At 34.2% G+C, this 16,218-nt stretch overlaps 1 protein-coding gene across 4 annotated transcripts in view; it reads left to right on the top strand.

Moving 5' to 3' along the window:
* The window catches only part of Cnksr2 (connector enhancer of kinase suppressor of Ras 2), a 314,719-nt gene that overhangs the window by 55,578 nt on the left and 242,923 nt on the right, over positions 1 to 16,218 (top strand). For all 4 annotated transcript variants that reach the window (XM_023715390.1, XM_023715389.1, XM_004631400.2 and 1 more), the window contains exon 3: positions 2,594 to 2,796. In XM_023715390.1, the coding sequence (XP_023571158.1) occupies positions 2,594 to 2,796 (203 nt within the window). The remainder of the gene's footprint in view (positions 1 to 2,593; positions 2,797 to 16,218) is intronic.

Below are 16,218 nucleotides of genomic sequence, written 5' to 3'. Positions count from 1 at the left end.
TGTAATCACCAAATTGTAAAAGCATATGGAGTGGTCAGTTGAAAATAAGAATATATTGATTTGGCTGGTGCAGAGTTCGAAGTGATAATGAAGGCCACATATATATCAGCTTTTCTAATAACTTGACATGCTAATGTTGTTGAGCAAAATATTTTAAATTAATCTTTATAGAAGTTTAATGAATATAAATGAAATATCAGTTACCTAGTTAATTGATTAGATTTTTCTCTAAGAAATTATTATAATTTGTAAACAAATGGTTCTTCATTAAACCAATTAATACACAAAAATAATTTGAGTACTCTGTATTTCAGAACAATGCTTTAAATTATGGAAAACCTAAAAATACTTTTAAGCACATCAGAAGCATCACAATTGGTTGATGTAATTATACAATAAATTCTCCTGATTTACTCATGTGATAGCCTCTTTTATAAAAATATAAGAGAATTTCCTTCATACAGTGACAAGCTAGATAAATCTCTCAAACGTTTCACAGATAACCCATGATCAGACATAATAGATTCTGAATAGAGAGTTGTTTCTTTTGCTCAAGGAAAATGTTTTAACTTGCAAGATGATCTTCCAACTCAAATTAAGGAGTGAATATTTAATATGCTGTTTTTAAATAACACAAATAAATAGGTTTTTAAAGGAATATTTCAATTAAAAATAGAATTTCCATCAAAAATTGTATTTTATCACTAAATCATTGATTAGTAATATGCATGACATAATTTGATATTTAATGTTTATGCATGAAAATCTTCTCATCTGCATTTTGTCCTACTTGTTTCTCTTATTGTTAAATTACCATAGGAAGTTGACCAATTAAGCTGAATATAAAATATATACCCAGTGGTTATTGATGTGGAGTTAAATTCTTTTTGCCATTTATTTCCTTTTTTATAACTTTTTGTTTCTACTTTGCTCCAGTTGTTGAGGCTGAAGGAATGTGGTAGAGACTTCCCCGGCAGGTGGGAGGCAGTCCCTTATTATAAGCCATCTGGTCTAATCCCTGAGCTCCTAAGCAAACCTTTAAAAAAACTTCCCTACACCTCATTTTATTCAACCGTGAAAGGAGGATAGATGTAACAGCCTCTTAGGCCCAAGTAAATTAAAATATTCTTTATTTTTATTTATTTATTTGCAGAACCAGGGATTGAACTCAGGCCCTTGCGCTTCTCCGGGAAGCACTTATTCTACTAAGCTATCTCCCTGGCCCCAAAATATTCTTTGAAATTTATGATGTTATATACTTTTAATTTTGCACAGAACAGAAATATACATACAATACTAAGTTAATTAAGGACATCTTTTGATCTTCTTAACTACCTTTTCTTATGAGTATTCTGAAATTCACAATTGGCTATTTTGAATGCAAATTGTGATTTTTTAAAAACTTTCAGTAAGTTTATTTGAAGGAATAGTATAATTGTTTCCTATCTGAAGGTGGTAAATATATTAAGAAATATATTTATTCACTTAAACCCTATGTAAAATAGTATATAGACAAAAATATTTTGAATGAATTAATACAACTAAATATTGAAGTGAAAACAAGAAAAGAAGTAAACAGATACATTTACTAAGAATTCAGCATGCTTGATTTGATTGTTCTTTACATTTTAATGTGATCTAAATCATCCAGAACAAAAATAATAATTTAACTTCACAATTAAGTTATAAAAATAGGAAGTGTGTTAATTTCCCTGAAGAAGTAGAGTTTTTTCCTGATAGCATATTGGTTTTTGTTTGTTTGTTTTTTCAATATCTGGGATCAAACTCAGGACTTTGCACTTGCTGGGCAGGTGCTTATGCTCCTGAGCTATATCTCCAGCACCTCCTCATATCATATTGTAACAGAAACTTATTATTTTTTTCTGTAGAGAACACAGAAAAAGTAGTATACTTTATACAAATTATTTCTTTTTCATTTTATTGTTGGGTTACCCTATTTTAGCTTTGAGCAAGCAGAATTTTTCCTGGTATCTATATTCATGAGCTTGCATACAATAACTGGATAGACAATACAATAGTAATAGACTGTAATAATTTCACAAGTAAATGAGCTTAGGTTTTTCTTTTAAAAAAATAAACTCATGAATCCTTATAATCTTGCTATATCAGGTGTCATAGTTCCAAGATATAATAGATGCATAATTCCATGTACTAATTGATTTTTTTTTGTATTTTAGGGAAGGGTTTACAGGGTGATCAGGGTCTCACTATTAGATGGGACTTGTACTGATCCGCCTGTTTACAGCCTCCCAAGAGTTGGCATTACAGGCGCGTGCCACCATGCCTAGTCTCAATTGCCATCTCAGCGCACCCCCAGGGTTGGGGGCAGGGATGAGGCCTGCACAGCATGTCCAGGCATGTTCTTATTGATATGTAACACATCCTATTATTTCTTTATCTGACATTTCCCCATATCCTTACTTTTATTGTAGGCTACACAGGGATCTTACCTTAGTCATTTGGAACTCTGATAATATCCCCATTGTCTGTGCATAGTGAAATGCTCAATAAATATTTTCATGAATGAAAGAAATACTGACATTAATCTATTTATTATCTTTTTATAATTCAGAATTATGGCTTGGAGACAGAAAATCTGAAAACTCTATCTCATAAGCTGAATGCATCTGCCAAAAATCTACAAAACTTTATAACAGGAAGGAGAAGGAGTGGCCATTATGATGGGAGGACCAGCCGAAAATTGCCAAATGACTTTCTGACATCAGTTGTGGATCTGATTGGAGCAGCCAAGAGTCTGCTTGCCTGGTTGGACAGGTAAAATCTCTCACATGCTTCTTAATTAACTCCTCCTCAGACACCTGTTTTCATATATTATTTCATTTCTTCAAAAGTGCCAAGTATCAAATGACTAATTATGATTCATCACAGTATAGGAGTATCATCAAATATGTATTGATCTTTTGTAAAACTTTATGCCTAAATAAGTATCTAGCCAATTTATCTCTGACAGATGTATAATACCTTCACTGTTTTATAAGCGAAGTCATTCGGCTGTCATAACGAATTTCTAACAATGACTTGATTTTCTTTATTTTTTATTAATTGATCATGTTTAAGGAAGTGATCATTGGGGTTCTAATACTGCTTTAAATGGCTAAGTTGACATACTACTTTCACAGAATATCATGTTCCTTATCCTTGCTTCTTTCATTCTCTATTTTCATTGCATGGTGTTGTGGTGCTCTAAACACACAGAAATTGAAATTAATTTTATTTTCACTAGTTTTGGAACACAAAATAATATAAAAGTTTTATATAAAATAAAAAGATTGGGCCAGGGAGATATGTCAGTGGCTGAAGCACCTGCCTGGCAAGCACAAGGTCCTGAGTTTCATCCCTGGTACCAATTTAAAGTAAAGAAAAGATTAGGTTAAGTTTAGATATATGATTAAACACTACTGCAAACCATATTAAAACTTTATTAAGAAACAAAAAGAAATAAGCTTTTTTTTCAGAACTGGGGATTGAACTCAGGACCTTACATTTGCCAGACAAGTGCTTATTTTACTGAGCTGTCTCCCTGGCCCCTAAGCTTTTGGCTTTCCGTTTCTAAACCTTTTAGTAAGGGCTATACACAGTTACACTGATTGCATAATAAAATTTTGTAGTGTAAACGAATAATACAGAATTTTCCTATAATTCTTTCTTGACAAAAATGTCAATGACATACATATACACACATATCAGCCTTATAGTTCGACTCTTTAAAAACATGAAGGGCAACCCACTTGGGTCCCCTTTTGTCACCCTTTCTCAGACAGAAGCTTTCTTTCCCCCAATAAATGTATTCTGCTCTTAAAAAAAATGAAGTCTTATATTAAACCTAAAATATTTGTATTTTTAAGGTAAAATAATAACTTTGCTTAGTTTTATGTTGTCTAAATTTGTGAATAGTAACAAAAAGCGAAATAGGATAAAGTGAAAAATAGTAATATAAAGTGAAAATAGTACACTAAGTCCAAATCTGACCACTAAGCTCTATATTAGTCCTTTGACAATTATTGGGCTGTATGATTATTTATATTATAACCTAATTAAAATTTGATTTTCAGAATTATTTCAGCTTGTGTTCATGACTTGTTTAACATAAATGGATTTTTTTTTTTGTGGAACCGGGGATTGAACTCAGGACCTTGTGTTTGCCAGGCAAGCACTTATTCTACTCAGCTATTTCCCTGTGCCTTAACATAAATGGATTTTATATAAATTGTACATATTATTACCAATGATCAGTAAGTAAAATGTTTGTCTTGAGAGGCTTCTCACTAATTGGACAGTTAAAAAAAAGAACAAATTGATTATAATTAGCTCTTTTACTACCACCTGCCTCATAATTGTAAATTTGCTCAGTTTTCATATTTTTATTTAGTAATCTCTATATGTTCTTTTAAATATAGCTTTATATCATTTGAAGATGTCTTTATTTCTTAATTATAGAAATGACTGTATAAAATAACATAAGTGGACCTAAGCTATAAAATAGCCACTGATATTTTATTATTACTTTTATGGTGCTCTTGTTTTTATCACCTAATAAGATGGTCTTGGTTAATGTCAATTTGCCTATATGTACAAAAACAGTGTTGGGGAGATAGCTCAGTGGAAAAAGTACTTGCTTGGCAAGCACAAGGTCATGAGTTCAATCCCCAGCTACCACAAAAAAAATAAATAAATAAACAAAAACGTATACATGTTTACACATACAGAAAAGATGTAATAGTGCAGTAAGTCAATCAGTTATTGGTTTGTGTTTATTTCATAGGAAGAAAAAATTTGACAAAAACCCTCAAGGAAATAACTTATATATTTGGCTTCTATTGTTTTTTAAGGGGAAAATATAACAATAAAAGAGTTTAAAGGGCGAGTGTGATTGCTCAGTGGACTAAAGCACCTGCTTAGGCAAGCTTAGGCAGGCTCAGGGACCCAGGTTCAATCTCTGCACCACATGGCACAGCAGCCCTGCCCTGAGGACAGGCTGAGTTGCCCAGAGTCCGGGCTGCGTAGTGAGACCTGCAACAACCAAATATATTTTTTTAAAAAGAGTTTGAGAACAGGTTAGTAGTAGAGTTGCAAATTCTCACAGTGTATATTTTGTGTTAAACTGTACCATGGTGTGTTAGATTAAATCAAAAGCCACTTGACATTTGGACAGTGAAAATTAAATAAGATTTGAAAACAAAAGCAAATTGTGATAACTTTAAGATCTGTTGTTGAGACTTTTGTAAATTTAAAAAAGAAACCAAATTTTATGTTTTGAAGATTTTTTCACAAATAATTTCAGTTCCAACCTGTCTTGCTTTAGTGATAATGCACTAAAAGATTAAATTTTTGAAAAAGAAAAATTGAAGGAGTAAAATATAATAAATTCTTTATCATGGTAATATATTTGCATTTTTTGAGAAAAGCAGTAGGGAACTGTTTAGGGGGAAAGGTGATAGGCAATTCTTGGGGTCATTGTACTATTCAGGTGTGTGGATTTCAAGGATTATTTGGGATATAGTGTTGGAGGAGACTAGTGAAGGCTAAGACTAGAAGAAGAAAGCCAGTTAAGAGACTTTTAAGGAATGAATCAAGCTGCTGCTACTCATGGTGATTCTGATGCCAACATTGATGAAAATTCCTCCACATTTCTTTAGTCAAAATAGATTGCCTTTCTAGTACAGGTAGGAGCACCAGGGCTGAAGATCAAAACCAAAAGGCAAGTACGTGGTGGAGCCTAATTAAATTTGGACAGTCTGACTAAAGAATTTTCTCTGTACTGGTATTTGCTAAGATCTTTTATTAGAGAATCTGTAATGAGAATCAGTTATAATTGCTGATGTAGATGAGTAAACCTGTAGACCAGTAAGACCTAGCAAATAAGAGAAAGGAAGGCATTGGCATGGCTAAGAAGTATTTGACCTGGCTGATGGAGTGAATTATGGTACATTATCACAATAAAAGGATCTAAGGAGAGTATTGGAGTTGATTCCATTTATCCTGCTCAGTTTCTTTTCTTTCTTTTTTTTTTTTTTTTTTTTTTGGCAGAAGCGGGGATTGAACTCAGGCCCTTGCTCTTGCCAGGGAAGCACTTACTCTACTGAGCCATCTCCCCAGCCCTCAGTTTCCGTAATACTTAGACATTTCTAACATGCTAAATGGCTTATTATATGTGGTTTTTTAACTGTTTTTACCTGACTGCTATGTATATGATATATACTTCAAGAGAGCAAAGAATTTTCCTGTTATTTACTCAGTAACATAGTTATCTAGGAGAGTTTTAACTTGCACAGATTATTTAGCAGTTTCTAACTGCTCAGTGGGTATTTTTGAGTGAAAAGGAAAAAGTGGATCCAGAATGTGCCCTACAGAGCAGCAACAATTGAGGAATGGTTAGAACTTTAACTTTAATGGGAGTAAAGAGTTTGGAAGAATTGAAGAAAGTAGTCAGTACAAAAAGAGAAAGAAAAGAAAGTAGTCAGCACAATGAAATGGTTCTATGATACTACTTAAGGGAGGGAATGAAGATGTGATGAATAAGGGAATCAAGATATATATGACTTTAGTTGTTGGAAGTTAAGGAATGTGAAGACTGAAAAAAATATTTCTGTGAAATGGTTTGTATTTCACAATAGTTTCACATAATATTAGCTTCTCCTTTTTACCAGCTTTCAGTTATCTTTTAGTGATAACGGAAAAAGGAAATCCTGAGAGTTACTAATATATTGTGGGGCCTTCACATTGCTTTCTTCTGGTTGTATGAAAATCTTAACTATACTTTGGCTTATATAAATTTTATAAGATCCTGACATCAATTTAAATGTAATAGAATCATCTGTAATTGTAGAAGGGGAAGTGTTGAAACAGGTGATTTCCTGGCAAGTGGTCTAGACTTTTATTATTGTGTGTTTAAGTTACACTTTCATTCTTGTGAAGGAAAAAACGTTTTCTAGGTAGCAGCAGGCGTGCAAGCCAACACTCCACACATCCTTGTCCTGCAACCTTACACAGAAAACAAAGCACGTTAATCAAATGCTAGAAAAGGCAAAAAGATAGTGCTCTTCGAAACTTTCATTGCACATCACCAAAATGAATTGTGATAGAGAATAAAACAACAGCTGAGAAATACTTGAATTTCAGCTCTGGCCCTAGCATTTGGTGGCTTGACTCTTGGCCTGCATTTCTATTTTTTTATAGAACAATGATTGTAGAATTTGAAGTTCTCTTCTAAGTACTAATACTTTATAGTTAACTGATATTATTAAACAAAGCTATAAGTAATGTTTTCAATTTATTTCCTTTACTATAATATTAAAGAATAAACACTGCCAAAGTTACTCTTCAATTTGATTATAATTTAAGTCCCTATCCTTTCTCTACAAAATTTAGTTAACATTTTTGAGTTTTGAAGCAAAATTAATTTATCTTTATCCTTTCTTTCTATAAGGCGAGAATGTAAGAAAATTAAAATTTAAATAATTATATAATTTTCATAAAATAAAATTGGACTAAATTGTTTTCATATTTTGGGTTGTCAATGTAGAGCTCATTTAATTTGGCAGGTTTAGGTTTTTTTTTTTTTTTTTTTTGGCGGAACCGGGGATTGAACTCAGGCCCTTATGCTTGCCAGGGAAGTGCTTATTCCACTGAGCCATCTCCCAGGCCCCAGGCAGGTTTAGGTTTAAAATGACCTCTGAAATGAATATTGCCAAGTATTTGGATCTCTAACCTTATTGTATTCCTTTGTTATACTATATTAAGTTGAAGAAGAAAAAAAATTATCAGATCATTAGGCTTATCTTGACATTAAGAAAATGGTTTCAGTTTAAACAATGATACTTTTGGCAGTAAGGAATTTTTTATTACAATTTGGAGAGTATTTGCATGTGCAACAATATGATTTGGGCTTATCGGAGTTTTATTTTATGACATTGAAAGGAGTAGAAAAGGAAACTAGAGAGCAGGTAAACATCTTTTAATTTCATTCCTTATATTCTGCTACCTGCTTTGTAGTCTTTTCAGACAACCCATTGAATTCTCTTTCTCTCTTTTTTCTTTTTTGATGGAACTGGAAATTGAACTCAAGCCCTTGCACTTGCCAGGCAAGTGCTTAATCTACTGAGACATCTCCCTGGCCCAGCTGAATTCTCAAAAAGCATTTATCAGTGCCATTTTGTATATGAGACATCAAGTAACTTGCATAGAGAAATTTATCTATTTAAACAATTCATACTTTTAGGGCCAAGGAAATACCTCAGCGCCATAAAGGCTTGCCTGGCAAGCACACGGTCCTAAGTTCAATTCCCGGTACAAAAAAAACCTTTGAATCTACACTTGTCTAACACCCCTACAGCAAAACCATTGTTTTTTCTCCTTCATATTCTTTTGCCATGCTATTTTTTGACATATTAATTTTTTGGTATTTTTGAGGAAATAATTCCCAGGAAAGAAAAATCAAAATAAGTCTTTTACTTAAGTGTGACTTGTAAAAACTAAACACTTTTCTGGTTTTTTCCTTAACACTCCAAATTCTAATACAGCAATCTATATAGAAAATGGTTATTTCACTATTGCTGGAGAAATTTTATTATTTTTTCCAATTTTTAGCAGTGATACCTTAATGGTCTACAAAATATCTTTTAAAAAATCATTCTATTTAAAAAATCAATGAGGTATCTTTGACAGTAAAAATCTTTAAAATGTTTAGAATGTAAGAATTAGAGTGCTATGAAAAATAATGTGCGCAATTCTGAAAAACTCTTGTTTTATTGGTGCTTCCATTTTAATGAAATTTATTTTCTGAGAGGAGCTTTGTGCATTTCTTAAGTAAGATAAAATCTAAGGCTTACAAAATACCTTTTTTTCCCATTTAAAATACTGACTTAAATGAAGCAGCCAATGTTGCTAGAGGAAAAGCCTCAGAGGAGAATCACAGTTGGTAGCTTTACTGTTTATTTTTAATGCATGGTTTACTTTCTATTTTTAACACATTCTGTGGGTTTTGACACCTCATCTTTCTTGCAGTTTTCTTTGGCTTTACCAAATCAATCATCACTTGGAAGTTTACAGATCATTTTGTATCTGTATCTACATGTGTGTACATCACGTATAGCAGTATCAGTAACTATGTTCAAATTTATTTTTAAAAATAAGTTTATTTCACTATTCATAGAGAAAATTTTTCTTCTCTCAGTTTTACTATTAGTATCTAATTCTAATTGTTTCCAGAATACCTTTTAAGACCATTCTGTTTGGAAGGAAGTAATGAGCTCTGTGGTAAAATTTTTATGTACGAAAAGCATAAGATTTTAAGGTACAAGGAAAAAAGTTTTCCTTGAAGATTTATTGAAATCTTTGACCTTATGCAAGAAAATGATTAAGCTAATTACTTCCTTGACTGTTGGAAATTGTAGGATAAAAATTAATTTGATGCCAAGAGAACATGAAGTTGAGAAAAATGCTGCAAATGTAACCTATCAGATAATGAGGCTCACTGTTGCTTCGTCTTGCTTCCTCTGTGTGCTCGTTGCTCCACATTGAGTAGCACTTGCTCCAGTGAAATTAACACTGAGCTATTCATCCACTACCCTAAGGCTTCAGCACTAGCAACCTGAGCAATGGAAAGCATGCTGAGTTTTTCTTTTCTTTTTGTTTCCTTTCTTTTTTTGTTGTTGTTTCTAGAGATAGGATCTTGCTATATAGTTCAGGCTAGCCTTGGACTCACTATGTAGCTCAGACTAGCCTTGAACTCACAGCAATACTCCTACATCAGCCTCCTGAGTGCTGGATTACAGGTGAGCACCATCATGCTTGGCTTACATTCTCTATTTTTCTTATTAGTTTCTACTGTTTTTTTTTATTTTTGCAACTGTTGATAGTCTTTCTGTAAATGTAATGCTTTTTGATATGTATGTCAAAAGAATAATTTCTTACAGATTACAAAGCTTTGCAATAGAAAATAATATAAGCATTGTTTTATATATGGCATGATTTAAGAATAATTGCTTACATTTTAAGATTTGAGTAGTATAAGTCCTGTAAAACCATTTATTGATAAACCAAGGATTTTATCTTTTTTTTAATTTTCTGGCATCAAAGGGCTTTCTTGTTGTAAATGTATCTTCCTTTATCTAGAATCATTGTTTTGTAGTAGCCTGTGTCCTAGTTTATGGATTCTGTAGATTTAAGAATGAAGTTCTCTTGTTTTGTTTGCATATTCATCATGTTCAGTTATGTTACAAATATGCATTTCTTTTATCACACAGATAATCACTAAGTCATGATTCATTGGTTGTCTTTGGTGACCAACAAAAATTCAAACTCTACCTGGCACACTTTAACTATAAGTTATTACTTATGTAAATGACAAGAAAGATTAATATTTACAGGCTAACAATGCCTTGTAGGATTGTTGCCTATGATTTGCCTTTAAGACAAAAGAATCACTGCAAAAGAAAATCAGTTTTTTTCTTGGTATACTTTTGGATTTTTTGCTCCCATTAATCTGAAAGTATAATATTGAATGAAAAACTTGTCCTACTTAAAATATGACTGGGTCCCAGGTTTTTAATCACATCCAACTGGAGGTGACACTTTATAGGGGAGGCTTCAAATACAATCTGTGGAAACACACGTGCTCAGGAATAAGGGAAGCAAAAAAAAAAAAGCCAAGTACAAGACAGGTAACTGAAAAAGTAACCTGCCAGGCCTAAATCCAGAATTGGGGGTTTTAGGCAATGAAACTGGACTGCCCTCGATCCTTGAGCCTCCTCACACTGCTGGTCCTCTGTACACACCATCTTGGAGCAGGACCTGATGGCCTAATGAAGGGAGCCTGCAGTTCAGTGGAACACACACTGCTTAAATAAGTTCCTAACCTTGCTACTTTCCCCACTGGGAAAAGAAAACAGCAAAACAGGATACTTGCAGACCACACGCCAGATAAACTGAAAGCTAGAAAACAGAGTCTGAAAAGCACCAGCAGGCCCTTGGGAAAGATGACAAGAGTGAAATCCTGATTAGGGACCCAAATTAGAATTTAAAGAATCCTCTGTATCAGGAGTTAATCCAACAGGCAATGACTGTGAACAGCAAGATGCTACTGAGATAAATAGATTGTCCTAGTAATACATTTGTTCGTTCTTCCCCCGGAACACCAGGTGAATTGTGCCCAGGATATCCTGATAACCCCTCACCGTCCACCCTGAAGCACATCACAGGAGCTCCCACATTCCCCAATTGCAGGCTGCCAAACACAGCATATCCTTACATGCCCCAAGTTTGCAAGATGTAAAATGACATGTTGCAGAAAGATAAAAAGGAGGTAGAACAGGCTGAGTGCCTAAGAATAGCACCTTAGCTAGAACGGGATTGCTTTGCATCTGTCAGAAGGCTTGTGGAGGGAGAACACAGAACTAGCCTCAAAGTTTGGTATTCAGGAAAGAAAGTAGACATGGAGAGCTTACACTAGGTCAGCTGAAAACTGGGTATTGATTCTACCACATGTGACCCTGCTCTCTGACTTAGTTGAGGGAATCTGACCTTAGGAAAAAGGCAGAAGCCACTTGTTAGCCATGCCCAGAGCTCAGCCTGCAGTGGGGAGAGGGATGATCATTCCATACAGATCATCAAGTCTCTGTATTCATAGGCAGGAAATTGAAGAGATCCTACGTACAGGATGGGAGTAGCCCATGGACCGGAAAGAGCCTGCCGTAGACTAAGGAGTGTGAGGAGAAGCACCACCATGCAGTCACACTGATACTCAGAGAAGGAAGAGTTAGGGGAACTGTAAGACTTAGAAATTCATACAGACCTTTGCTATAGGTAAAAGCTTCACCGCCTGGCAATGGAGAGGGAGGAGCTCCTAGTTAGACTCAGTTTACAATATAAATAGAACTTGAGGATGCTTAAATTTTGTGCTTTTGCAACTGCAAGTTTTTTTTAATTTCTCTGCTGTCTGTTTTATTTCTTTACCTTTCCTTGCTTATTCCTTCATCGTCCTCCTTTTCCTTTCTGCTTTTTGTCTCGCATACATATGGGAGGTCTCTTCATGGAAAAACCTGGATAACTCCCACAAAGAATATATACAAATCTAAATACATACTCTTTGCATTGTAAGTTTTGACTTTCTCACAGCTTTCTTCCATTGCCAGTTTCACTTCTCTCTCTTTGCATCCCTTTTCCTGCTCCAACAAATAATTTGTTATACCTCCTCTCCACCAGCCCACTTTTCAATATATAAAAATAAGATCAGCATTATTTGATCTACCCTCTTTTGTTTAATTATTGTGTCTCTTGTTTGTTCTACCCTTTCCTTTTCCTTTCCAGGCTCACCACATCCCAGTCCACTTATCAGTAATAATGTATCATGCTATTTATGGTTCATTGACAAAAGGCTGAAACCATTAAAATGTTTTAATGCACATGAGTGGTGTAGGGTTGCACGGCTTACATTGATGTAATCGGTAGAGATTCTCTCCATACAACATGATAATTTGTCTAATTTTATTAAGTTGAGTAGGTTGAAGAAGAAAATAAATACTAAATGCAACCAAAGACAAGATCCCATCACTCCCTCAAAGCTGATCCATTGGACACAAATGAGGAAGAAGTAAAATATCCAAACCAAATTGCTGAATTGTATGAAATGATAAAGAAGAAACAAAGAAAACTAGATCAGTAATGTGCTCAGTGAGCTGAAAGATGATGTACCCAGATTGACAATGGACTTAATTAATGGGCTGTTCAGTGAACTTAACACAAAAATAAAAAGCTTGCAGAGATAACCAGAATGATTCAAAATGATGCATTTTAGCAAGGCATAGGACAGGCAGTGGTAGGTTGTATATCTGAAATATAGTTGACCTTTAAAGAAACAAATAAGAGTAAAACTCAAAGGATTAAAAACAATATTCCATGCAATAGGAGCATAGAGAAAAGCAGGCATAGTTATTCTTTTGTAAGGTAAAGTGGAATTCAAGTCAAAATTTATAACAAGAGAAAATGGTCACTACACACTGGTAAAGGGAAGAATTTAACAAGAACAGATACTAGCTGAAAATATATGTGAGGCCAGCTAAATAGTTCAGCAGATTAAAGCACCTGCTTAGGCAGATGCAGCAGCTGGAATTGGATCCCAGGGCCTGCCAGGCTGGCCCTGTCCCTGGGGTGCACTGAGACTGCAATTGAGACTGGGCATGATGGCACACACCTGTAATCCCAGCTCTTGGGTGGCTGAAAACAGGAGGATCACTGCGAGTCTGATCTACATAGTGAGACCCTGTAGACCATGTACTAAAATACAAACACACACACACACACACACACACACACACACACGCACAAAACATGTGCACTGAATACCGACATACCCAATTGCATAAAAATATCAGTGGACACAGAAGATAAACACAGTGGCTGGGGAGATAGCTCAGTGGCATAAGTACCTGCCTAGCAAGCCCAAGGTCCCGAGTCCGATCTCTGGTACTGCATGCGGTGCCTCCCCTGGAACACCAGGCAGGTCTTGCTGAACTGAAACCCTAAGTGGTGGCACACACCTGTAATGCCAGCACTGGGGAGTCTTAGACAGGAGGATGGCTTCAAGTTCAAACTGAATAATTAGATATTGTATTAAAAAAAAGATAAACATCAACATGTTCATAGTGGGGTGTGCCTAAGCCTCATGCTCATAAATGAACTGACCCAGTCAAAAAATAAACACAAATATTACTGTTTAACAATACCTTAAAAGGTGGACCTAATAGATTATAGAATGTTCAGTCCAACCAAGAACAGAATAAAAATTTTCACTGTTGCACATTGCACTTACATCAAAGTAGAGCACATACTGGACAACAATGCTTGCTTAAATAAATACAAAAGTGTGGAAGTGGCATGCATATTATCACCTCGTAGTGCAATAAAATTAAAAATGTGTGGCCAGAAATTATGTAAACATGTGGAGATTAAACAGTGGGTCACTAAAGAAATCAAAGGAAAAATAAACATTTCCTATAATCAGTTGAACCTGCAGGTACAGAGTAATACAACTGGTGAAACAAAGATGAGAGCGGGGCTAAGATAGAAGGTTAGTGGTGTGAATACCTACAGCAGAGAACATAGCAACTTCAAATGAATAACCAAATGAGTCACCTCCACTTCCAAGGCAATAAGATTCAAATAAAAAATAATACAGTAAGTCCAGGCATGGTAGTGCATGCCTGTAATCCCAGCACTAGGGAGGCAGAAATCAGGAGGATCACTACAAGTCTGAACTGCCTAATGAGACCCTGAATTTAAAAAAAACCTTAAAAAATAATACAAGGAATGAAATTATAAACATCAGAATAGAGATTAATGAAATTAGGAGAAAAAGCATCACACAGCAATAATGAATCAAAGATGGTTCTTTTAAAGGATAAGTACACAAACCTTTGCCAAAATTACAAAAGAAAGAAAAAAAAGAGTCATATCAATGTACTTATAAATAAAAATGGCAAAGTCAAAAGGGATACCCCAAAATCCAGAGGATTATTAGTAACTAGTTTTTTTTTAGTTTGTTTATTTGTTTGATTGTTTTGGGTACCAGGTATCAAACTCAGGACCTTATAGCCACCAGGCAGGCACTTATGTCATTAAGATGTCTCCCTAGCCCCATTAATGACTACTTTTCAAACTTTTATTCCAGGAAATTGGACAGTCTAGAAGAGACAGAATTCTAGACACATAAAATTACCAAGAGTACCAAAAAGTTTAAAAAAAAATTCAGAATTCCAGTAACAGGCAATGGAATTGAGGTACTAATAAAGCCCTGCCAACTAAGAAAAATCCAGGAACCTAATGGAGCCTGTACTGGATTTTATAAACAGTTCAGGAAAGATCTAATGCCAGTTCTCCCTCAAATTCATCAGTGAAATTAAAAGAGAATGCCTACTTTTAAATGGAAGCTAGCATTAAGCTGATTCCAAAACCAAGCAAAAAAAAAGAGAGAGAACTACAAATCAACTGCTTTAATGAACATGCTGTAGATGATAAGATATAAAACTCCCAAGAAAGATACTAGAAAAAGGAATGCAAAAAATTGTCAAAAATGTCATACATCATGACCAAGTTGACTTCATCCCTGGAAAGGAAGAATAAATTATAATACATTAAATACTTTACATGAAATAATACAGGACAAAGATCCTGTAATAATCTCATTCGATGCAGAACATTTGATGAAACCCAACATCTATCCTGAAAAGAAATAGTCATATTTCTCACCTTAAAGACACCTTATCTCAATGTTGACAGACCTAGTGCCAAAATCATATTAAGTGGAAGAAAACAGAAAGTTTTTCCTCTAAAAATCAGGAAAGAAAAATATGTCTATTCTCGACGTTCTTGTTCAGTTTAGCTCTTGAAGCATAAGCCAAAGAAATCAGGCAACAGAAATAAATAAAAGGGATATGTATATGAAAGGAAGAAGTCAAACTGTTCTTATTAATTGATGAGATGGTCTGTTATATAAAACACCAAAGAGTTTCCATCAAATGACTCCTAGAACTAATAAATCCATCCATGTAGCAGCATACAGAATCAACACACAAAAATCAGTTATGTTCTGTACAACAAATTTATTGAGAAAGAAAATAATCCCATTTACAATAGTTTCAAAACTTTAAATAACTTGGAATTAACCTACTCAAGGAAGTGAAACACTTCTCTAATGAAAAGTACTCCGAAAAAGGAAATAGAAGACATCAGAAAATGAAATGACACCCTATTCCTAGATAGAACCAGCATTGTCAAGATGTCCACATTATCAAATATAATTCATAGATTTAATATAATCCAAATCAAAGTACCAGCACCATTATTCACAGAACTATAAAAATAATTGTAAAGAAGGATACATTTAAATTATTTTTAGGAAAATTTATGTACCTTGAAACCACAATGGTGGATGAAACAAACCAAACAAACAAGTTTAAATGTTATATGGTTCCTCTTACCTTAGAAACCCAATGTATACATAAAAAAAAAGAAAATTAAGAGTTAAATAATAAGAAATAATACTTTTTCAGATGGAAGGAAATCGAAAGATGGATGTTTGAGGGGATTATTGGGATAGGAAGGGTGAATAAACAGGGATAAAGATGTGATATTTATACAGAAGAACTCTTCACTTTAAATTATTCATTGTGTGTTGTAAAC

This window comes from Octodon degus, unplaced genomic scaffold (assembly GCF_000260255.1).
Source record: "Octodon degus isolate 3935 unplaced genomic scaffold, OctDeg1.0 scaffold00041, whole genome shotgun sequence".
NCBI lineage: Eukaryota > Metazoa > Chordata > Mammalia > Rodentia > Octodontidae > Octodon > Octodon degus.
The sequence above is the reverse complement of the archived record's forward strand: the minus strand, read 5'-3'. Positions and strand labels throughout refer to the sequence as shown.